The sequence below is a fragment of the Artemia sp. Qi Xiang Cuo genome, chromosome 21 (assembly GCF_049724085.1).
Source record: "Artemia sp. Qi Xiang Cuo chromosome 21, ASM4972408v1, whole genome shotgun sequence".
Lineage (NCBI taxonomy): Eukaryota > Metazoa > Arthropoda > Branchiopoda > Anostraca > Artemiidae > Artemia > Artemia sp. Qi Xiang Cuo.
The window spans coordinates 33,422,888-33,447,579 of record NC_142814.1 but is presented as its reverse complement, the minus strand read 5'-3'; the positions used below and the strand labels follow the sequence as shown (position 1 = coordinate 33,447,579).

At 36.0% G+C, this 24,692-nt stretch overlaps 1 protein-coding gene across 1 annotated transcript in view; it reads right to left on the bottom strand.

Annotated features, from left to right (window-relative positions):
• Gmppb (GDP-mannose pyrophosphorylase B) overlaps positions 1-24,692 on the bottom strand; it is a 64,700-nt gene that overhangs the window by 19,847 nt on the left and 20,161 nt on the right. The window contains exon 4 of the mRNA XM_089106530.1: positions 2,277-2,474. Coding sequence (XP_088962656.1) covers positions 2,277-2,474 — 198 coding nt within the window. The remainder of the gene's footprint in view (positions 1-2,276; positions 2,475-24,692) is intronic.

Genomic DNA, 24,692 nt, shown 5'->3' with positions numbered 1-24,692 from the left:
GGCTACATAGATATTATTTCTGTTAAAACGACCTTTCTTAGAAGAGGAGTTCTAACCTTTTTGTATGTCTGCAACCTCAGAGTACATAAACACGATACTATTTGTGTTTTTTTATGACAAAATTCAAGGTACCACGCGGCTAAAAACTGAGAGCCTCATTTTCCACCTGTTTACCCAAATCTTCCATCTGGAGTTGTCTCTGTTGAACTTCTGTTTACGAGAAGTCAGTCCGACCCCAGGTTTATTTATTTTTGACTTTTAGAACCAGGTAAAAAGAACGCTTGGCAGGATGGTTAGCTCAGAAAAGATATTGACGAGGTACCCCAAGGGCCATTACGTTCCTCGGATTGGAAAGGGAGCCGACCCACCTTATACTCATCCCCAGCAATGCTGATGGCAGGTAAAAAGAAAGCTTGGCAGGATGGTTAGCTCAGAAAAGATACTGACGAGGTACCCCAAAGGTCATTGCGTTCCTCGGACGGGAAAGGGAGCCGACCCACCTTATACTCATCCTCAGCAATGCTGTTGGTGCTCCAGCATAGGTTGCCTCACACTGGGTTTAGAGTGGAGCACAATCATATCTTCTTTAGAATAGGCTACACGACTTTTCTGAAACACAATATGGTACTTATGTATTATGGCGACCACACTCAAGAAGTGAAGTTAGTTTAATCATAATGAAATATACCAAAATATGATAAAAATATATTACTTTAGTAACAAAATTATGGAAACTACAACAGAAAATTATGGAAAGCAGGCGACCGAGAAGGCACTATGTTAAATACCTAACCTAACCACCTCAGGCTACGCTGATTATTTCCAAGTGGACACAGAAAAACGGTTTCATTATAGATCAAAAACAAAGTGTGGTCGCTATAATACGCAAGTACCCACAACATTTTGTATTTACCATATTAGGGGTAAATCGTTTCTAGAAACCATCCCAATCAGACATCCTTCCTCGTACCATCGGTTAGAAGCCTCTATTCTAAGAACTACCCATTTAGTTTTAGAAATGCTTCTAAACTTTTCTTAACTTGGGTTTACATTGAATCCAACAAAAATCTTAGAAATACAAATCAGATAAGTGAAAATGAGAAACCAAAATCAGAAAACAAAAAGGATATTCCGGCGGGAAAACGAGTTTTGTTTAAATGATCTTAAGCCTACACAGACACTTTTCGGAGGTACTTGGTGTCAATCTGCTTTATGTAGCATATAAATATTTTTATTCTAGCCATGCACATTCAAATGAGGAAGAGGAAGACAAGGGTCTGATTTTTCAGAAGCCGAGGAGCCAATTCCTAAAAAACGTTTCCTAGCGTTTTCGTTGTTCCTTTGACAATCGTCTTCGCTAAAAATCATCACAACATTAAAAGAAATTAAAATACCGAATATACACACCAGAAAAAGTAATATCAACTTTAAATACAGCTCGGGTTAAATGGAAGGTCCTTTGGTTTCTCCATTCGGCCTACTAGGAAAAATTTAGCTTTCTTTCTTTTTTTTTCTTTTATTACTCCCATGAAATAAAGACAGTGTGAACTGCAAAACACGTCACTCCATGGCTTGACTATTTCAAATCACAACATATTAACTACCATACTGAAATTTGATGAATTAATTTAAAAGTTACTAGATTATACAGTAAAATGTAGCATACAATTTTGGAAATCTCGAAAAGAAAACATTTAACAGTTTCTTAGACTTCAGCAAGCACTGCAACAGGAGTCTTCATTTGCTACTTTACCTTGTTTTTTTCATACCATTCAGCTATGAGCTCATACTCCTTGGTTAAACTTCCCAGAGGGGGGTTAACTAGTATTTTCAAAGATTAAAGATTCGAAAATTGTCTGCTCGGGCTCTAAACACCATCGTTTTCATTAACTGATGGAGTTCACAATCTATAGGTACAAACTCGAGCTGTTCTCGTGGGGATTCCTTCCTCTTACCCCCCCCCTTCAGTACACATTTATATATGAATCGGGTGAGGAGATTGGCCTCAAGCCCTGAAAGACTTACATGCTACAAAAAGTATCCCAAATACTACAGGAAAACTTACATTTAGCAATTATTAATGTCGATTCTATATAATATTAATATAAAACTTGCAAATCTGCTATTTCGAAAGCATATTTGAGTAATTTTGGTGACTATTGTGGCCTTTTCTCAATTGAGCACACCGAACACCTCCCTCTTAGAAAATAATTTAGGCTTTGCCCCCCCCCCCCCCAAAACAGAATTTCAAGCAGCACCCACAGATACAGACTTACCGCGATTGTTCCTTCTTTCTTATGACTTTTATGGAAGTTAACCATTTCTTTGAAAGGGAAATCACATATAACATCGGAGTTCAAAACAAAAAAGGGATCTTGAGTGTCATCAGGTCCCAGGAGACTTTTGGCTAGAGCAATGGGTCCTCCAGTGCCCATAGGCTCGTCTTCATACGAAAAAGTTAAAGTTATGCCAAGCTGGAAAAAAACAAACAAATTAGTTAACAAAAAGACTGATTTGTAAGTTCTGCCACTTTGCAGCAGAAAATACTGTTTACAAAATATTCGGTAAAATACCATTTTGGAGTTGTTTAGTAAATAAATTTTAGCACCATTTGATATTTTTTCTGCATATTTTCGTAGTCCCCTTCAAAATTAAAAGAGCAGTAACACACTTGGTTAAAACAGATTGTACTCGAGACAGGAATGTAGTATCATTCCATAGCCAAGTCACCCCCTCTCCAAATACTAGATTCACTTATAAAGTTGTATAATTTGCTTAACTTTCGGAGAGAAGAAGAAACAATTTTCGAGTTACTATCGAATATCGAATTTCGATAGTAACTATCGAAAGTTACTATCGAATGATTTTGGAGTAATAATAGTGCTAATGAACACAACTTCTTGGGACGAAAATATTTCATTTTGCCTCTACTTCAAACTTTTATGGTAATTTTTAAACCGTTGTCAGAGTTTCTCAAATTTTTGCACGAGCCTTATTAAAGAATACTGCGTTTGTCAAACTTTTGCATTTCGGATTTTTTTTTTTTTAAAGAGTTTATTGGCTGAAGAAATTGCCGCTGTTCTTCTGATGCCATTTTCACACTGAATTCTGAATGCAATCAGACTCTCTTCACAACAAATGTAATTTATTTACAGACTGAAAACTTAGGTGCTACGGACTTGAAAAAAAAATTATTATTTAAAAAAGCGTCTTATTGCAGCAGCTTGTAATGCTGGATTATAAAATGTAATCAAACTATTTTTTTATAGCATATTAAAATTTTAATCAGAAGAAAATATATTTTGTTTTAAATCCACATAACACCCGATTGTTGTTGCGCAAAAGGAAGATACACCATAAAATACTTGCATGACAATAAGAAAATATTTTTCGGGGGTGGGGGGGAGGAATAGCTTATTTGAAAGACAGTTTGGTTATTTTTCATGGATCAGAACGAGCAAAATTGTATTAAAACTGTGGCGCTTCATGCCATGATCTGACTACCTTTCTTCTATTTTGCCGACTAGCCAAACATATTTTTAATTTTTTTTTTTAAGCTGGGTTTTCCCTGCACTCTATATTCATTCTCTTACGTCCAGACTCGAATCGCAAGATTGTCAGTATTCTTGCTGTGGTATGTAGAACTGTTGTCTTATGTAAATTTGTTGTCATCTTCATACAAACAGTAATAGCCATTAGTTATAGTCGCATAGCATGCGACACTATGCGACACAGTCGCTGTTCTGGGAACAGCCATAATGATTTTTTTGAATAAGCATTAATCTTTTACAGACTTTAAAATGCAACCACTTGGATAAAACGCTTTGAACTAAGCAAAAATATTTTGCCACTTTCCTACTTTCATTATTGCCTATTTTCTAAATAAGTGGAACATAAACATTCATTATATCTAATAAACCGAAGTTTCTCAATTTCGAAAGACAAAGCCTCAGCATTTTTATTAAAAAAAAAAAAAAAAATCCAGGACTTAAGAGCGGCAGCTAACATACTTCAAAATGAAACTACTCAGATAAAAGGATACTTCGACAGTGAAAATGCGAAAAGTATTTTGATCATACTATATAGACATTTACTTGTACATTATTCAATACTGCCAATGTAAGTGAAAGGTATATGGAAAGCTTTACACCCTTCTTTTTTAGAAAATATGACCATCCTTTAATTAAAGTAAAAAGATCCCACTTCTACAAATAATACAGCAATTGAGGTTGAATCTCTTTATCTTCGGTCAAGAGACAACACTCTTACTTTTACTACCATCATTTTCAATAATGTCTTTGAAAGATTTTGGTTCCGCAGAATACTTATTCCGCCGATTCAATGAAGCTCTGGTCTCTTATCACTAAAGCTGTAAGTACATTTCAGATTAGTATTTCACTGAAATATAGGTACATTCCATTTATAAGCGTTAGAATTTGTACGCCATCGTCAAACAGCCCATGGCAAAGTACATGCGTCAAGCAAACTGATTTGGTTTTAGTCTCCTTTGCGTAACTTTATGATGCAAACATTCCTTTTACTTAATACAGCTTTGGAATATAGCAATATAGAGCTAATTTTGCTTATATCAAGGTATTATTAATCTTTTGATGAATTCCTGACTCAAATGGGCTGTCCAATGTCGTTGGACACGTTGACATCGCACAACATTGACTCAACAATATTGTCAAACACTGCACAATTATTGACCAATCCATTGGGTTTCTCAATATCAGATTATCAAAAAATCTTGGCACAAAGATGGATTATTAGTTATTATTCCATAAAAATTGAAATAATACTACTACATTAAACCATCCATAGCTAATTTATCTATATCATCGCACAACTGTTTTGAATTCTTTTTTCGTCATTTTAGATGCGACATGCAATTCTAATAGAATTTTTTACATTGTATTCAAAAATACAACCATAATTATTTCATTACACAGATTTGCTAATTAATCCTTTAAGTTCGTTTTGTTTTGTAATAATTGGGTGTTTAAAAAGTGTTATTTAAGAGTATTTGTAATGCAAGCTGAATAATTTAGCTGAATTTGAAAAGCGGGGATGTGGAATTCCGGAGTCTTTACAATGGGGGTAAATAGTGTGTGACTCTGTAAACTCAGCCAGAATCGACCCAGCTCTAAATGGGTACCTGGAGAAATCTGGGGGGGGGACGGGAAGCATCGGATGATTTACCCCAACCACGCATTATACTCCCGGTCGAAGGCAGAAAATTAGGAGATCGGTAGCTGCACTACGCAGACCAATGGTCAGCATGCGAAAACGTTTTAAGTTTAAGCAGGAATCCTTTGCGTTAGACAGGAAGAAAGTTCAAAAGCTATTATGCAAAACTTAGCACCAGCAAGCCCCAAAAGAAGCAAAAGCAGACCAAGGAAAAGTACCCATAAAATTAACCCTAGGAAATTCTAGTATTCAACAAACTGAGTCACCCGCAAGAAAACAAAAAATTTCAGAGCTTCCCCCAGCTGTCCCAAATTATCATATTGTGTCAATTAAAAAGAAAAACGGAACACCTTTTGTAACAGATGATCATGTATTAATCAGAAAGCAAGTTTTAAAGTAGCCAGAGTTAACTTTGAGCTTAATGTCTGAAAATCAGGCACAGAAGAACTTTATTTTCAAGATGCTGTAGAAGCTGATAAATTAATTCAAAACTCTAGTTTAATTCAGCTTACTAACTCAGGAATTGAAGCCAAAAAACTCATCAGAGAAAAGAAATTCCAATACACATTTCATGGAATGGATCTTTATTTGGAGTCACAAGAAAACAAACCTCAACTTTTACACTCATCAGGAAAAATTTTTCCCGTCACAAATATGACTAGGCTCAACAAAAGAAATGGAGAAAGCCTGACGCCCTGGAATTCAATCTTGGTTGCAGTGAAAACTGAGCTCAAGAATGATGTACATCTTTATGGGCAAAAAATCCCTACAAGGCCAAGCCTTTATACTGTACCGACTGTCATGTACATGGCCACACTAAAAACAATTGCCAGCAAACAAATCCTTCCTGCTCCAAATGTGGAAAAGACAACCATAACTCAACATCCTGTCCTGCTCCTGAGCCGTACTGCAAAAACTGTAAGACCATAGGGCACAGTGCATTTTAAAAATATCTATGCCCCACCCACCATCAACGAGCAGACATTCTGAGAATCTCAACTGAGCAAAACATTCCTTTCTCAATTGTTGCAGCAAAAATACTTAAGACTCCAAAACCAAGTGCGGTCCCCACCCAAATTAAAGAGGTGCGGAAAACCCCCGACATCCAAGCTTATCATTATGCAAGCACTTCTTATTCAAACGCCCTCAAGGGTAATAACGATAGCGCAGATGTTGCAGGAATAACCCAGTTAGCCAAAGGTAAGACCTGGCAAAATCAAAACACAGCTCCAACACTCGAAGCTACTGATCCGAATTCCAAAAGCTTGGCACATTTTTGACATTAAATCACCTCATCTCGACCTCTGGACAATCAGAGCAAGTCAAAGCTATTCTAAAAAGGAAAGCAATTACTACACTTTTAGGCCAAGAAATTTGGAGACAAGCTAACACCGAATTTGAGAAACTTAGGAATGAAGTGGCCTTTCCTCCTGGTTCTCAAGAAGTAATAAAACAAGTCCAGACATGACAAAGAACCAAAGCATTCTCAAGTCATCATTCCTCTGGTCTTAAGGAAGAGACATCGAAAAAGACAAGCAAACTACGGAGGGACAATGTTCCCTCAGTGACAGGTAATGATAACTCAGAATTTATGTCTTCAGAAGAAAACATGGAGGTTATATTTACCAGCCATGAATAGTTTCAAGATTTTGCAATGGAACATAAGTAGAGTAGTACCTACCATTTCTGAGCCTCCTATGTACCAAACAGGTTCTTCTAGTAGTCCTATCTATTTTTGATCTGGTTAAGTGGGTATAATCTGGTTTGGTTTGCTATTGCGAGAGGACTCAAGCGATTTCTTTCTTTGTCATGAGATTTACGTAATTAATTAAACCCGTATTATAAAACCAGCGTGTCTTGTTTCGTTGTAATGCAATTATTTTTTGTATATACAAAAAGGGGTAATGAGATATGCGAGCATTTGCAAAAAAGGGGTAATTAATGTTGAAAAGGGTAATTACTTCTATAGTTTACGAGATTTGCGAATTTTTTGCGAAAAGATCTCATTTACTTACGGATTCAGTTACACGGGGATTAGTTAAATGAGGTCAAGTTGCATGGGGGGTTCAATAGCACGAGGGGTTCAGTTGCATGGAGGAGTTCAGAAGCTTGGGATTCAGTTACATGGGGTCGGTGGTCGTTATAATACACAAGTTCTATTTGAACAGTGTTGTGAGATCCCCTATCACACCCCCAAAGGACTCCGATACCACCCAAACCAACCCGGGGATTAGCGAAGTTACACTGTGGTCGTTTCATAGTTGGTATTATTTTATTAATTGACTGTTTGATCAATGACAATAACGTTTGATAGATTTTTTTTACGTGAAATACTCTAGTTTCTTTTCTTAGTTTTGAAAACATTTTGGAAGAAACTAAATTTCAGTTGGGGTGGGGGGGGGAGGAGGGGGCAAAATGAGGTCTGGGGTGAAAATTTGGTCTGAGAGAGGCAGTGGTCCCCTCTGTCCCATAGGAAATTACGCTCCTCAACCCAGCCCCTTGCCACTTACTGACAGGGGTGAATCCGGGGAGAGGGTTAAAAGTTCAAGTGCCCTGTTTAAGCGACCAAAAAACTGAAGGGGCAACTAAGCTCCATTCAATGCTCAATTTCCCCAAAGTTATAGGGGTCGTGTGTGTCTCTTTGGGCTATGTGTATCTCTTTGGGAGCGTTTGAATCTTTTGGTTACTAAAGTATTATATTTTTATCATGTTTTAGGATATTCGATGAGGATTAACTTAACTTCATTCCTTGAGTGTTGTCAGGAGTAACACGTAAGTACCAAATTTTGAGTTCACTGCAGGGGATTTTCCACAAGGAGAATTTTCCATGGGGAGGGAATTTTCCAGGAGGTGAATTGCTACAAGTTTCGTCCACTAGCCTGAACGATGGAAATTCAATAGCTCAGAATTGGGGTCTTAGTCCACCAGCCTGAACGGTGGAAATTCACTAGCTCTGAATTGGGGTCTTAGTCCACCAGCCTGAATGGTTGAAATTCACTAGCTCAGAATTGGGGTCTTAGTCAGTGTTCAGATTGGAGCGTTGGGGTTCGACTATCAGGGCTTTTATTTGTCAAGACCTGAATGCTAAGCGATGGACATGAACTCGATTGGGAACCCATTGTGAAAATGGAAAAAACAAAAATATATTGTTGGTATGTGTGTAGAGCATGGCATGGTTACCGCTAGGGCAACAGTCTAACCGTTAACGGTTTTAGATATCCGTGAATAAGTTCTAAAGCGAGAGTGGAAGTTGGGACAAAGTTCTAGTGCCCTGTTTAAGCGACCAAAAAACTAAAGGGGCAACTAAGCTCCATTCAATGCTCAATGTCCCCAAAGTTATAGGGGTCGTGTGTGTCTCTTTGGGCTATGTGTATCTCTTTGGGAGCGTTTGTATCTTTTGGTTACTAAAGTATTATATTTTTTTCATGTTTTAGGATATTCGATTAGGATTAACTTAACTTCATTCCTTGAGTGTTGTCGAGGGTAACACGTAAGTACCAAATTTTGAGTTCACTGCAGGGGATTTTCCACAAGGAGAATTTTCCATGGGGAGGAATTTTCCAGGAGGTGAATTGCTACAAGTTTCGTCCACTAGCCTGAACGGTGGAAATTCAATAGCTCAGAATTGGGGTCTTAGTCCACCAGCCTGAACGGTGGAAATTCAAGAGCTCAGAATTGGGGTCTGAGTCCATCAGCCTGAAATGTGGAAATTCACTAGATCAGGGAGAGTTTGAATCTTTTGGTTACTAAAGTATTATATTTGTATCAGGTTTTAGGATATTCGATTAGGATTAACTTAACTTCATTCCTTGAGTGTTTTCGGGGGGTAACACGTAAGTACCAAATTTTGAGTTCACTGAAAGGGATTTTCCACAAGGAGAATTTTCCATGTGGAGGGAATTTTCCAGGAGGTGAATTGCTACAAGTTTCGTCCACTAGCCTGAAAGGTGGAAATTCAATAGCTCAGAATTGGGGTCTTAGTCCACCAGCCTGAAAGGTGGAAATTCACTAGCTCAGAATTGGGGTCTTAGTCCACCAGCCTGAAGGGTGGAAATTCACTAGCTCAGAATTGGGGTCTTAGTCAGTGTTCAGATTGGAGCGTTGGGGTCCGACTATCAGGTCTTTTATTTGTCAAGACCTGAATGCAAAGCGATGGACATGAACTCGATTGGGAACCCATTGTGAAAATGGAAAAAACAAAAAAAAACTAAAATATATTGTTGATATGTGTGTAGAGCATGGCATGGTTACCGCTAGGGCAACAGTCTAACCGTTAACGGTTTTAGGTATCCGTGAATAAGTTCTAAAGCGAGAGTGGAAGTTGGGACAAATTTTTTGGAAGTGCCCGCCTCACCTGCCCAGAGTCTCAGGCAAGTGATCCTAAATTTGAAAAAGTGGAAATTGGCTCAGATTTTCTAAACTGAGCTGCGACAATGAATAGATACTATTGGGAGAGTGATTAGAGACGCTGGACATCCGTGAACAAGTGCTAAATTGAGAGAGGAATTTGGGACAGTATTTGGGGGCACCCACCCGCCCAGAGTCTCCGACAGGTGACTCAAAAATTTAAAAACACACAGAGACGACAGACACAAAGAGACGAATCAAACACAGAGAGGACAAACACACAGAAACGACACATAAAGACGACACATGCACAGAGACGATACGTTTTAATTCAAAAGTGTGACCCTAGGATTCCACTTTTCAATCTAGAAGAGTTTAAGGGTCCTAAATTTGAAGGGGCTATCACCGTCCTGAAGACGAGATTAGGTTCTTCGCACAGTGGATACCTAAGAACATACCTGATCGGGATAAATCCATAAGACATGTTAAAAACTATCCTATATCATGGGACCATCGTTTGTGGATTTTTAAGAGTTAACTATAATTACTGTTTTTATGTAAACATTTTTTGTTGTTTTTGTTTTTTTTCTCAAAAAAATAATATGTTAATAAATTTAAGCAATAAATATATTTAATCTTAACCCCTTCATGTTCTTTATAATAGTTATATTGTAAGCAAGTAACAAACTCTTTCCTGAAGTCACCTCTTGGATACACAATACAGAAATTTTCATTAAAGAAATTATGAAAAAATTGTAAGTAAGTAGCAAATTCTTTCTTGAATTCACCTGCTGGATTAATTATTTATTTTAGTAAAGTAATAATTTATTTTAGTAAATTAATAATTTATTTTAGTAAAGTAATAATTTATTTTAGTAAAGTAATTATTTATTTTAGTAAAGTAATTATTTATGACGTTATGTCTGCTTTACAAAAATATTGGATGAAGCGTTTTATTATAATACTTCAACAGAATTAAAAATTAATATTAATAAATTAATGAAATTAATAGATAGTAGTTCAGTAATGATAAACTCGCACGGTTTAGTACAGATGGTTTTGTAGTGCAGTGAGTTGTTACTAGTAGTAGTATTTTCATTTTTTTTTTGCAAGCCATTCATACTATACTTTAAATGCATTCTTATATTTTCTTTATAAAACATAGCCATGAATAAATAAGATGGTTTTGTAGTGCAGTGAGCTGTTACTAGAAGTAGTATTTTCGTGTTTTTTGCAAGCAATTCGTACTATACCTTAAATGCATTCAGATATTTTCTTGATAAAACATAGTCTTGAATAGATATGATGGTTTTATGATGCAGTGAGTTGTTACTAGTAGTAGCACTTTCGTTTTTTTTTGCAAGCCATTCATACTATAACATAAATGAATTCATATATTTTATTTATAAAAAATAGGCGTGAATAAATCATATGGTTTTGTAGTGCAGTGAGTTGTTACTAGTAGTAGTTTTTTTTTTTTGCAAGCCATTCATACTATACCTTAAATTCAATCAGATATTTTCTTGATCAAACATAGCCGTGACTAAATCAGATGGTTTTGTAGTGCAGTGAGCTGTTAATAGTAGTAGTTTTTTTGTTTTTTTTTTTGAAAGCCATTAATAAAATACCTTAAATGAAATCAGTTATTTACTTTATAAAAAATATCCGTTACTAAATCAGATGTTTTTTTTGTGCATTGTTTTTTTAATATTATTATTATTTTATTGTTTTTTTTTTTCGCAAGCCAATCAAAATATAACTTAAATTATTTAAGATATTTTATTGATTAATTATTATACCTAGATTTTATATATGTTAAACTATCTATCCAATATATTATGTAAGTAAATCCTTTTATTAAATCTCCGATGTTTTAATAGACATTCTAAACGTTCGATTTGCTAGCTTACTCTAAAAATAATGAACACATAACAATGTAAGGTATAATATATTTTTAATGAAATAATGTCATGTAGAATTGAACAACTTTGGACATTTTGAATCTGTTCCATAAAATGCTTCACCATGAACTCTCTTGATAGTATAGCTATTGTCTTCTCTTAGTTCGTAATCAGTAGAATAATCATTATTCAATTTTGACTCATACACAATTTGAATAGTTGTGTCATCGAAAAGGGTCAATATGCTTTTCGTCTTTTGTATTATTTGATTCATTGACTGTTTGATCAGTGGCAGTAACGTTTGCTGGTACTTTGATTTTCATCGATTCATCTTTATATTCCTTAGTGATATTTTCTGCCAATTCCCTTTTTATTTTACTAGAAATTTCACTGTCTATTATCACACTATTTTTACACAGGTAACAGTTCCGGCACGTAGACAGGATATGGTTTATGATATTAGTAGAAGAGTAGGCCTTTCTTTCGTCTTGCTTTCGTTTGAATGCTAATACCCGAAAGCTGACGATATGGTTTAACACTGGGTAACATGTTACCACAAGCACTAGCAAGAAGATGCCCTCTTTATCAACTATTATTTTTATGTTGGCATTCTCTTTGAGTGTAATCATCTCGGAGATCTCAATCTCGCATATCCACCATCATAAGAGTTGAATTTTTTGGTACTCCAAAGAAATTCAATTTCTTACTGTCATGACAACGCACGCATATGTATCCGATAGTACTACCACCTGTACTTATTTTATAGTTTAAATACTTCTCCTTGTCAGCATTCATTGCTACAATAAAACTATCATGTGAATACACTTTCTTAAAATGCTTCATCTTCACTTTTTTAGAGATATTAGTTATGTGTTTATCATTCCACTGCGTAAAAAATACTTATTTAAAACATGCAATACACTAGCTAGTGTCGATAACCGGCCATAGAGCAATAGTGGGAAAGCCACATCGTGTCTCAGGGACAAGCATAGAGTACAATTCATTCAAGAAATTATGAAAATATTTGTAAGCAAGTAATAAACACGTTTTGAAACTACATGCTATTTGCATGCCTTCTCGGCACCTTTCCAAAAATGAGCGGGGATCCCCCACTGGTTTCTACACATTGCAAAAAGTGAGCAGTACGAAAAACTGGAAACCTTACCAACCGCGCGGGGATTCCCCACCACTCCGGAGGTGTTATGCAAAGTCGACATATCTTTATTTCATTTTTTTTAAGGTTCATTTAGATGAGGTTACGCACGTAACCTCGTCTAAATGAACCTAAAAAAAAAAATGAAATAAAGCTATGTCGACTTTGCATACCACCGCCGGCTTGGTGGGGCATCCCCCGCTCGTTTGGAAAGGTTTCAAGTTTTTCGTACTGCTCACTTTTTTGCACTGTGTAGAAAAACCAGTGGGGGATCCCTGCTCATTTTTGGAAAGGTGCCAAGGAAAGGCATGCAAATAGCATGTAGTTTCAAAACGTGCTTATTACTTGCTTACAAATATTTTCATAATGACTTGAATGATGCTTGTCCCTGAGACACGATGTGGCTTTCCAACTATTGCTCTATGGCTAGTTATCGACACTAGCTAGTTTATTGCATGTATTAAATCAGTATTTTTTACACAGTGGAACGATAAACACATAACTAATATCTCTAAAAAGTGAAGATGAAGCATTTTAAGAAAGTGTGTTCACATGATGGTGTTATTGTAGCATTGAATACTGACAATGAGAAGTATTTAAACTATGAAATAAGTACAGGTGGTAGTACTATCGGATACGTATGCGTTTGTTGTCATGACAGTAAGGAATTGAATATCTTTGGAGGGTCAAAAAAAATTCAACTCTTATGATGGTGGATATGCGAGATTTAGATCTCCAGAGATGATTACACTCAAAGAGAATGCCAACATAAAAATAAAAGTTGATAAAGAGGGGCATCTTCTTGCTAGTGCTTGTGGTAACATGTTACCCAGTGTTAAACCATATCGTCAGCTTTCGGGTATTAGCATTCAAACGAAAGCAAAGACGAAAAGAAAGGCCTACTCTTCTACTAATATCATAAACCATATCCTGTCTACGTGCCGGAACTGTTACCTGTGTAAAAATAGTGTGATAATAGACAGTGAAATTTCTAGTAAAATAAAAAGGGCATTGGCAAAAAATATCACTAAGAAATATAAAGATGAATCGATGGAAATCAAAGTACCAGCAAACGTTACTGCCACTGATCAAACAATCAATGAATCAAATAACACAAAAGACTAAAAGCATACTGACCCTTTTCGATGACACACCTATTAAAATTGTGTATGATTCAAAATGGAATAATGATTATTCTACTGATTAAGAACTAAGAGAAGACAATAGCTATACTATCAAGAGAGTTCATGGTGAAGCATTTTATGCAACAGATTCAAAATGTCCAAAGTTGTTCAATTCTACATGACATTATTTCATTAAAAATATATTATACCTTACAGTGTTATGTGTTCATTATTTTTAGAGTAAGCTAGCATATCGAACGTTTAGAATGTCTACTAAAACATCGGAGATGTAAGAAAAGGATTTAATTACATAATATATTGGATAGATAGGTTAACATATATAAAATCTAGTTATAATAATGAATCAATAAAATATCTGAATGAATTTAAGTTATATTATGAATGGATTGCGAAAAAAAAAACATGAAAAAAAAAATAATATTAAAAAAACACATCACAAAAAAAAAAACTTATGTAGTCACGTCTATTTTTAATCAATAAAATATATTAATTAATTTATGTTTTTTTTTTATTTGATTGAAAAAAAAAAAACGAAAATACTAATACTAGTAACAACTCACTGCACTACAAAACCATCTGATGTAGTCACGGCTATGTTTTAACAAGAAAAAATCTTAATGCATTTAAGGTATAGTATGAATGGCTTGAAAAAAAAAAAAAAAAAAATAATATTAAAAAAAAACATCACTACAAAAACAAATGATTTAGTCAAGGCTATTTTTTATAAATAAAATATCTTAATGCATTTAAGGTATAGTATGAATGGAATGAAAAAAAAAAAACCAAAGTGCTACTACTAGTAACAACTCACTGCATCATAAAACCATCTGATGTAGTCACGACTATGTTTTATCAAGAAAATATCTGAATTCATTTAAGGTATAGTACGAATTTCTTTAAAAAAAAACTAAATTCCTAAGAATATTAACATCTCACTTAAATAAAAAACAATCTTTTTTTTTAATTTATTTTTTTTAAAAATAAATTATATGAATTAATTTTATTTTTATTTTTAACTTATGGCAAAAAAAAAATATTAAAATAATAAAAATATTAGAAGCTCACTGCACAACAAAAAAATCTGGACTAAACAGTGCGAGTTTATCATTACTGAACTCCTATTTATTAATTTCATTAATTTATTAATGTTCATTTTTAATTCTGTTGAAGTATTATAATAAAACGCTTCATCCAATATTTTTGTAAAGCAGACATAACGTCATAAATAATTACTTTACTAAAATAAATAATTACTTTACTAAAATAAATTATTACTTTACTAAAATAAATTATTAATTTACTAAAATAAATTATTACTTTACTAAAATAAATAATTAATCCAGCAGGTGAATTCAAGAAAGAATTTGCTACTTACTTACAATTTTTTCATAATTTCTTTAATGAAAATTTCTGTATTGTGTATCCAAGAGGTGACTTCACGAAAGAGTTTTTTACTTGCTTAAAATATAAATTTTATAAATAAAATTAAGGTTTTAATCTTAAATAATTTTTTTGATTAATTTATTTACAATATTTTTTTTTTTTTAAGAAAAAAAAAAAAAACAACAACAAATTTTTAAAAAAAAATATTAATTATATTTAACTCTTAAAAATCCACAAACGCTGGTCCCATGATATAGGATAGTTTTTAACATGTCTTATGGATTTATCCCGATCAGGTATGTTCTTAGGTATCCACTGTGTCTCGTCTTCAGGACGGTGATAGCCCCCTTCAAATTTAGGACACTTAAACTCTTCTAGATTGAAAAGTGGAATCCTAGGGTCACACTTTTGAATTAAAACGTATCGTCTCTGTGCATGTGTCGTCTTTATGTGTCGTTTCTGTGGGTTTTTCCTCTCTGTGTTTGATTCGTCTCTTTTTGTCTGTCGTCTCTGTGTGTTTTTTAAATTTTTTATTAAACAGTCGGAGACTCTGGGTGGGTGGGTGCCCCCAAATACTGTCCCAAATTCCTCTCTCAATTTAGCACTTGTTCACGGATGTCCAGCGTCTCTAATCACTTTCCCAATAGTATCAATTCATTGTCGCAGCTTAGTTTAGAAAATCTGAGCCAATTTCCACTTTTTCAAATTTAGGATCACTTGCCTGAGACTCTGGGCAGGTGAGGCGGGGCACTTCCAAAAAATTTGTCCCAACTTCCACTCTCGCTTTAGAACTTATTCACAGATATCTAAAACCGTTAACAGTTAGACTGTTGCCCTAGCGGTAACCATGCCATGCTCTACACACATACCAACATTATTTTTTTGTTTTTTTTTTGTTTTTTCCATTTTCACAATGGGTTCCCAATCGAGTAAATGTCCATAGCTTAGCATTAAGGTCTATACAAATAAAATCCCTGATAGTTGGACCCTAACGCTTCAATCTGAACACTGACTAAGAACCCAATTCTGAGCTAGTGGATTTCAACCATTCTGGCTGGTAGACTAAGACCCCAATTCTGAGCTAGTGAATTTCCACTGTTCAGGCTGGTGGACTAAGACCTCAATTCTGAGCTATTGAATTTCCACTGTTCAGGCTAGTGGACGAAACTTGTAGAAATTCACCTCCTGGAAAATTCCCTCCCCAGGGAAAATTCTCCTTGTGGATAATCTTCTGCAGTGACCTCAAAATTTGGTACTTACGTGTTACCCCCCGACAACACTCAAGGAATGAAGTTAAGTTAAAACTAATCGAATATCCTAAAATATGAAAAAAATAAAATACTTTATTAACCAAAAGATTCAAAAACGCTCCCTGAGCTAGTGAATTTCAACAATTCAGGCAGGTGGACTAAGACCCCAATTCTGAGCTAGTGAATTTCCACCGTTCAGGCTGGAGGACTAAGACCCCAATTCTGAGCTATTGAATTTCCACCGTTCAGGATAGTGGACGAAAATTGTAGCAATTCACCTCCTGGAAAATTCCCTCCCCATGGAAAATTCTCCTTGTGGAAAATCCCCTGCAGTGAACTCAAAATTTGGTACTTACGTGTTACCCTCGACAACACTCAAGGAATGAAGTTAAGTTAATCCTAATCGAATATCCTAAAACATGATAAAAATATAATACTTTAGTAACCAAAATATTCAAACGCTCCCAAAGAGATATACATAGCCCAAAGAGACACACACGACCCCTATAACTTTGGGGAAATTGAGCATTGAATGGAGCTTAGTTGCCCCTTCAGTTTTTTGGTCGCTTAAACAGGGCACTAGAACTTTGTCCCAACTTCCACTCTCGATTTAGAACTTATTCACGGATATCTAAAACCGTTAACGGTTAGACTGTTGCCCTAGCGTTAACCATGCCATGCTCTACACACATACCAACAATATATTTTTGTTTTTTCCATTTTCACAATGGGTTCCCAATCGAGTTCATGTCCATCGCTTAGCATTCAGGTCTTGACAAATAAAAGCCCTGATAGTCGAATCCCAACGCTCCAAGCTGAACACTGACTAAGACCCCAATTCTGAGCTAGTGAATTTCAACCATTCAGGCTGGTGGACTAAGACCCCAATTCTGAGCTAGTGAATTTCCACCGTTCAGGCTGGTGGACTAAGACCCCAATTCTGAGCTATTGAATTTCCATCGTTCAGGCTAGTGGACGAAAGTTGTAGCAATTCACCTCCTGGAAAATTCCCTCCCCATGGAAAATTCTCCTTGAGGAAAATCCCCTGCAGTGAACTCAAAATTTGGTACTTACGTGTTACTCCCGACAACACTCAAGGAATGAAGTTAAGTTAATCCTAATCGAATATCCTAAAATATGATAAAAATATAATACTTTAGTAACCAAAAGATTCAAACGCTCCCAAAGAGATACACATAGCCCAAAGAGACACACACGACCCCTATAACTTTGGGGAAATTGAGCATTGAATGGAGCTTAGTTGCCCCTTCAGTTTTTTGGTCGCTTAAACAGGGCACTTGAACTTTTAACCCTCTCCCCGGATTCACCCCTGTCAGTAAGTGGCAAGGGGCTGGGTTGAGGAGCGTAATTTCCTATGGGACAGAGGGGACAATTGCCTCTCTCCGACCAAATTTTCACCCCAGACCTCATTTTGCCCCCACCACCCCCCCCCACCCCAACAGAAATTTTGTTTCTTACAAAATTTTTTAAAAAATAATAAAATAAAATTTTTAATTTAAAGTAAAAAAAAAAAAAAAACATTTTTGTTATTTTAAAAAAAATTAATTTAATAAAAAAAAAAAAACGTTTAAACGACCACCGAGTAACTTCGCTAATACCCGGGTTGGTATGGGAGGGATCGGAGTCCTTTGGGGGTGTGGTAGGGGATCTCATAACACTGTTCAAATAGAACTTGTGTATTATAACGACCACCGACCCCATGTAACTGAATCCCAAGCTTCTGAACTCCTCCATGCAACTGAACCCCTCGTGCTATTGAACCCCCCATGCAACTTGACCTCATTTAACTAATCCCTGTGTAACTGAATCCGTATGTAACTGAGATCTTTTCGCGAAAAATTCGCAAATCTCGTAAACTAAAGAAGTAATTACCCTTTTCAACATTAATTACCCCTTTTTGGCAAATGCTCGCATATCTCATTACCCCTTTTTGTATATACAAAAAATAATTGCATTACAACGAAACAAGACACGCTGGTTTTATAATACGGGTTTAATTAATTACGTAAATCTCATGACAAAGAAAGAAATCGCTTGAGTCCTCTCGCAATATCAAACCAAACCAGATTATACCCACTTAACCAGATCAAAAATAGATAGGACTACTAGAAGAACCTGTGAGCTATTGAATTTCCATCGTTCAGGCTAGTGGACGAAACTTGTAGCAATTCACCTCCTGGAAAAGTCCCTCCCCATGGAAAATTCTCCTTGTGGAAAATCCCCTGCAGTGAACTCAAAATTTGGTACTTACGTGTTACTCCAGACAACACTCAAGGAATGAAGTTAAGTTAATCCTAATCGAATATCCTAAAACATGATAAAAATATAATACTTTAGTAACCAAAAGATTCAAACGCTCCCAAAGAGATACACATAGCCCAAAGAGACACACACGACCCCTATAACTTTGGGGAAATTGAGCATTGAATGGAGCTTAGTTGCCCCTTCAGTTTTTTGGTCGCTTAAACAGGGCACTTGAACTTTTAACCCTCTCCCCGGATTCACCCCTGTCAGTAAGTGGCAAGGGGCTGGGTTGAGGAGCGTAATTTCCTATGGGACAGAGGGGACAACGGCCTCTCTCAGATCAAATTTTCACCCCCGACCTCATTTTGCCCCCTCCGCCCCCCCCCCACCCCAACTGAAATTTAGTTTCTTCCAAAATTTTTTCAAAACTAAGAAAATAAACTAGAGTATTTCACGTAAAAAAAATCTATCAAAAGTTATTGTCATTTATCAAACAGTCAATTAATAAAATAATACCAAAGATGAAACGACCACAGAGTAACTTCGATAATACACAGGTTGGGATGGGAGGGATCGGAGTCCTTTGGGGGTGTGATAGGGGATCTCACAACACTGTTCAAATAGAACTTGTGTATTATAACGACCACCGACCCCATGTAACTGAATCCCAAGCTTCTGAACTCCTCCATGCAACTGAACCCCTCGTGCTATTGAACCCCCCATGCACCTTGACCTCATTTAACTAATCCCCGTGTAACTGAATCCGTATGTAACTGAGATCTTTTCGCAAAAAATTCGCAAATCTCGTAAACTAAAGAAGTAATTACCCTTTTCAACATTAATTACCCCTTTTTTGCAAATGCTCGCATATCTCATTACCCCTTTTTGTATATACAAAAAATAATTGCATTACAACGAAACAAGACACGCTGGTTTTATAATACAGGTTTAATTAATTACATAAATCTCATGACAAAGAAAGAAATCGCTTGAGTCCTCTCGCAATAGCAAACCAAACCAGATTATACCCACTTAACCAGATCAAAAATAGATAGGACTACTAGAAAAACCTGTTTGGTACATAGGAGGCTCAGAAATGGTAGGTACTACTCTACTAACATCGTGTCTCTAAATAGTTTAAAACTAAATGAACTAATCGAATACATTATTAGGCATAATATTCATCTTGCTTGCCTCCAGGAAACAAATTTACACAGTCTGAGGCAAGTAGTTATACCTGGATTCCATCTTTATAGAAAGTATAGATTAACTGGAAGGAAAGAAGGGGGAGTGGCAATCCTCATAAAAAAGAATATTCCGCATTTGGCAGTAGCCCCGAGAGAGTACCGGAATGACATTCATATGGTCAGCGTGAATTTAAATTTCCAAGATAGACATCCCTTAAAAATCTCATCCTTTTACATTCCTAATGGCAACAATGCTATTAAAACCGTGCTTGAAGAAGAAACAAGACATAAAAACACTGTCATATTAGGTGACTTTAATACTCATCCGTTCTTGAAGAAGAAACATGAGATAAAAACACTGTCATATTAGGTGACTTTAATGCTCATAGACCTATATGGGAAAATTGCGTACACTTCAACATTGCGGGTAAGAATATAGAAGAATTTATCCTCACCTCTAACATTTTCACAGTTCTAACTCCCCATGGCCTCTCCATCTACTACAATATTAGGAATAATATCTCATCAACGATTTACAGATTGGTCCAACGTACTCTTATTCCACCAAAAATGAGATTTAATCTAAAGACAGCAAACTGGACCCTCTTCAAAAACATATTAGATAGTACTGATTACTCTACTATCAGGCTAAAAGAAGATATTGAAATTAAAGCCAGACAACTAAGTGATACTCTCTTAACAGCAGCAGGAAACTCAATCAAGAAATTCTCTGACCAAATGCCTATTTCTTCGTTAAAGAAGTCTAACAAAATCTGGTGGAGTCAAGACTGCAGAAATGCAGCTCTAAGTAAAAAGAAAGCAAGAAAAAATTTCCAGAGTCATCCAAGCCAAGAAAGTTTCGCTGCTCTTAGGAAGCCTGAAGCTTTAGTGAAGAAAACAGTTTTGAAGGCCAAGCGCTCAGCCTGGAATGAATTTTCATCCGAAATTGACCATAATGTTCCTGCAAGTAGAATTCATTCGTTCATAAATCGAACGGCTGGCGATAATAAAACTTACAATTCAAAGATCCCCCGTCTTACAACAACAGGAACCACTTTAAAGACCGACAAAGACATTACTGAAGCGTTTGCTGTTCATTTCAAGAAAGAGGTCCTCACAGTGCATAGAGGAAGGCCTAGGGTATGCAAGTTGCATGAGAAGACAAATTTCAAGAAGGAACTTGTATGTATGTTTACCAAGTCCAAGTTAAAGGAGACTATAAGGTCGTCTAATTCCTCTTCAGCACCAGGAGAAGACGAAATAAGTATCCAATGGATCATAAATGCAGGAGAAATTTTTCATGATGCCTTACTTCGTGTATATAACTACTCATGGACTACAAAAATATTCCCAAGGATATGGAAACAGGCCAAATTTAATCAATTCCTACAGGCCTATCTCACTACTACCAGTGCTTTGAAAACTTTCTGAAAAGATGCTACATAGGAGGTTAGAATGGTTTGTGAAAATTAATAGAAATCTACCTAATTCCCAGGTTGACTTTCGTAAGGGCTGTAATACTGTAGACAATGTAATCCAGCTTGAAGCAGGTGCAAGAAATCTTATAAATAGTGGTGAGACCATGATAGCAGTCTTAGTAGACTTTAAATCAGTTTTTGACCATATTTGCATGTATTTCATTTCTCAAATTCCTAAAGGGATGGATTTCCCGGATGGAGTCATTAAGTTCCTCTTCAATTATCTATCTGAAAGAAGCTACATAGTCCGGGTGCAAAATGAGTTATCCAGTATTTCAGTACTACATGTTGGACTCCCTCAGGGGTCCACACTCAGCCCCTTTCTTTTCTTATTATTTTAAGTGAGCTTCAGTTTAGCAGTGATTCAACATCCAAGCTTGAATTTGCAGATGACTTACTTCTTTGGTCAGCAGGTAGAGATGTAAACATTATTGCCAATAGTATTAACTTAGTATTATATGAATTAGCAACTTTTTCTGCTGCATTTTCCTTACCTATCTCCAAGTCTAAGACAAATGCAATCATATTCCACAACAAAAAGTCTGTCATACCACCAAAATTATTTGTCAATAATGTGGAAATAAAATATGCTGTAGCTTCTAAATTTCTAGGAGTATACCAGGATCCAAGACATACTTGGCAAAATCAAGTCAACTGTGTAAAACATTCATGTATGCAAAAGTTACTCATCCTTAAGCGCCTGGCAGGGTCAAAGTGGGCTAATTCCCAAAAAATACTTTGATTTTTACAAGAGGTTTATTCGTTCAAAGATTGAATATGCCATTGAAGCATATGGAGAATGTAGTAAGACTAATCTTGCCAAATTAGAAACAATCCAAAATATGGCTAGCAAAATTGCCCTAAGGCTTCATGCTCAGTGCCCCTCTAACAAAGTGAAACACTTAACCGGCCTGCCCTCTATTTTAGAAAGACAGAATATGCTGATCATCAAATATTACAGCAAGATACAACCTATAGGTCATGAGCATGATATTTTTAAGCTCACTTTTGCCAAAAATGGTATCTCCCACAGTTAGACATTTATAAGGTCATAGAAAACATTTAACAACCTTGTCTCATCTTGGAAACTTGACTCACCCTGTTTCAGTCATTTTCTTGTCCCCCCAGGATGGCAAATGTCACCTCCAAGTGTTTCACTGGAATGGATACCCTTGCAAAAGACAAATTACCAGTCAATCCAAATACAGACACTTTTTCGTGAGAAAATAACCACTTTGTATCCAGATTCTCTCCAAATTTACACTAATGGTTCGGTTAAAGGCAGCAAATGTGGCTCTGCATCTAGTTATACAATGAATATAAAAACCAGACTTCCAGACAATACTTCCATCCTCACTGCAGAGCTATCGACAATAAAAGAGGCTTTAAAGGTTTTCAATAGTAACCCACCAGCTTCCAAAAGAGTAGTATTGTTCTCAGACTCCAAAGGCGCCCTTCAGCTCATTAATAATATCCATTAGAGTGCTAAGGATACAGACCTAAGGACAATCAGAGATCAATTAATCAGTCTCCAAAATAGCCTTATTGAAGTCAAGTTCCAGCATATCCCCAGCCACCAAGGCATCAAATATAATGAGGTAGCAGACCAGCTAGCTAGTAGCTCCTTCAATAATCCAATTAATCCCAATTGAAGGCCCAGACCTTCAGAGACATACTCAAAAGAAGAGTTCCTTCAAAAACAAAAATGCCAATTCCATCCTTATTTTCATCACGGGCAGATAACATTCTTTGTTATAGAATCAAAGCCAACTCATTGATCCTGAAGAAAGAGGAGTTTATTTGGCATAAACGAACCGACCCATATTGCAGGTTTTGCAACTCATTTCCAGAAGTTTTGAACCACCTGATTTTTGAATGTCATTGCATCCAGCAAGAAGCAATCAACATTAGGAGAATCTTCAGTAAGGCAAAGCTCCAGCCTGACATGAACAAATTGCTGCTCTCAAACCTACCGGCTAACACTGAAAGACATCTATACAAAAGTCTTTTCGATTTCTTAAGACATAACAATATCTGAGAGTAGTTCACATAGATGGTAGCATGACTTATTCCTGACCCCCTGTAGATTGAAGATCGTCGTGAAGCCTAAAGGAGACCGAAGTGGACTCCAGAAGGCTTGGCATTTTGAAGAAGAAGAAGAAGAAGCTGTTAGAACAAATTAACTTAATGGACATCAAAAACAGCAACAGCAACCTTATAAAATTAAAATATATTTTCTTGTGAATTATTATCGCTTCTAATCAGCAGTTGTACCAAACCAATCCTGCTCAACTAATCCTCAGGGCTATACTGTGGTGTTTCTCCTCCCCATAGTATAGTGCAGACGGTTTGATATAATTCTATTTTCCCTTCTTGTTTTAGTTTTTTTGTTCGTTTTTTTGTTTAAAGCTTTTTCCAATAGGCAATGTTTAGAAGTCCTTCCAAAAAAAAGTCCCACTAGATCCCAAATCAAATTCCAGTGAAAGTGCCATAGTGAAAGATACTCATCTTGGCTGGTCAAGCACACTATCTCAAAGTTCAAATGATAGCTCCAATTCGGAGAATAGGACAATGATAAGTGTAGGGGCTAATGTAACCATAAATGATGATAATGGGTTTCAAGAGGTCCTCTCTAGAAGCTCTAAAAAAAGAAAAAAATCTCCCCAATCAAAAGCATTTCCCCTCTCCCTGCCCAAGATCCTCCCTCCAAAAACTTCGGAATTTACCTTAAAATTAATCCTACTACCCCCTTCGAAATAAAAATGATCACTGCAATAAGAGTTTCAATTTTCAAATTGATAAAATCAATGTTCTCTCTTAATATTAACCATGATGGATCTCTACTAATAGCTGTAGAAGATAAGAAATCAGCAGATACAATAATCAAACTAAAATCCCTTCTGAATACCCCAATTAAAGCATCTAATTGGAACCCAAAACAATCACCCACAAAAATAGTAGTTTATAATGTTCCCCCAGAGATATCCACTCAAGAGTTAAAAGAAGGCCTCTCAGATAGGGCTGGAAACACAATCCCAGTTGAGGATGTTACCCAACTTGGCAAACCTAACTCTAATGGCCTAAAAACTAGTAGATCCTTCTTATTCACACTGAAGGAAAAAATTAATATCCCAGAAAAATTACTCCTATTTGGGCAAATCAAACCACACAAGGAATACAAACCTAAGCCAATCCAGTGTCAGAAGTGTCACAAACTGGGACACACGACAAACAAATGCAATGAAATTCTCAGAGAGTGTAGTAATTGTAAAGCTTTCCATCCTAAAGAGCTGACAACTTGCAAAAACACCCAGCCTACATGCATCAATTGCAAAGGCCCACATGAATCTATAAATAAATCATTATGCCCTCCATACAAGAAAAGAACTCTAA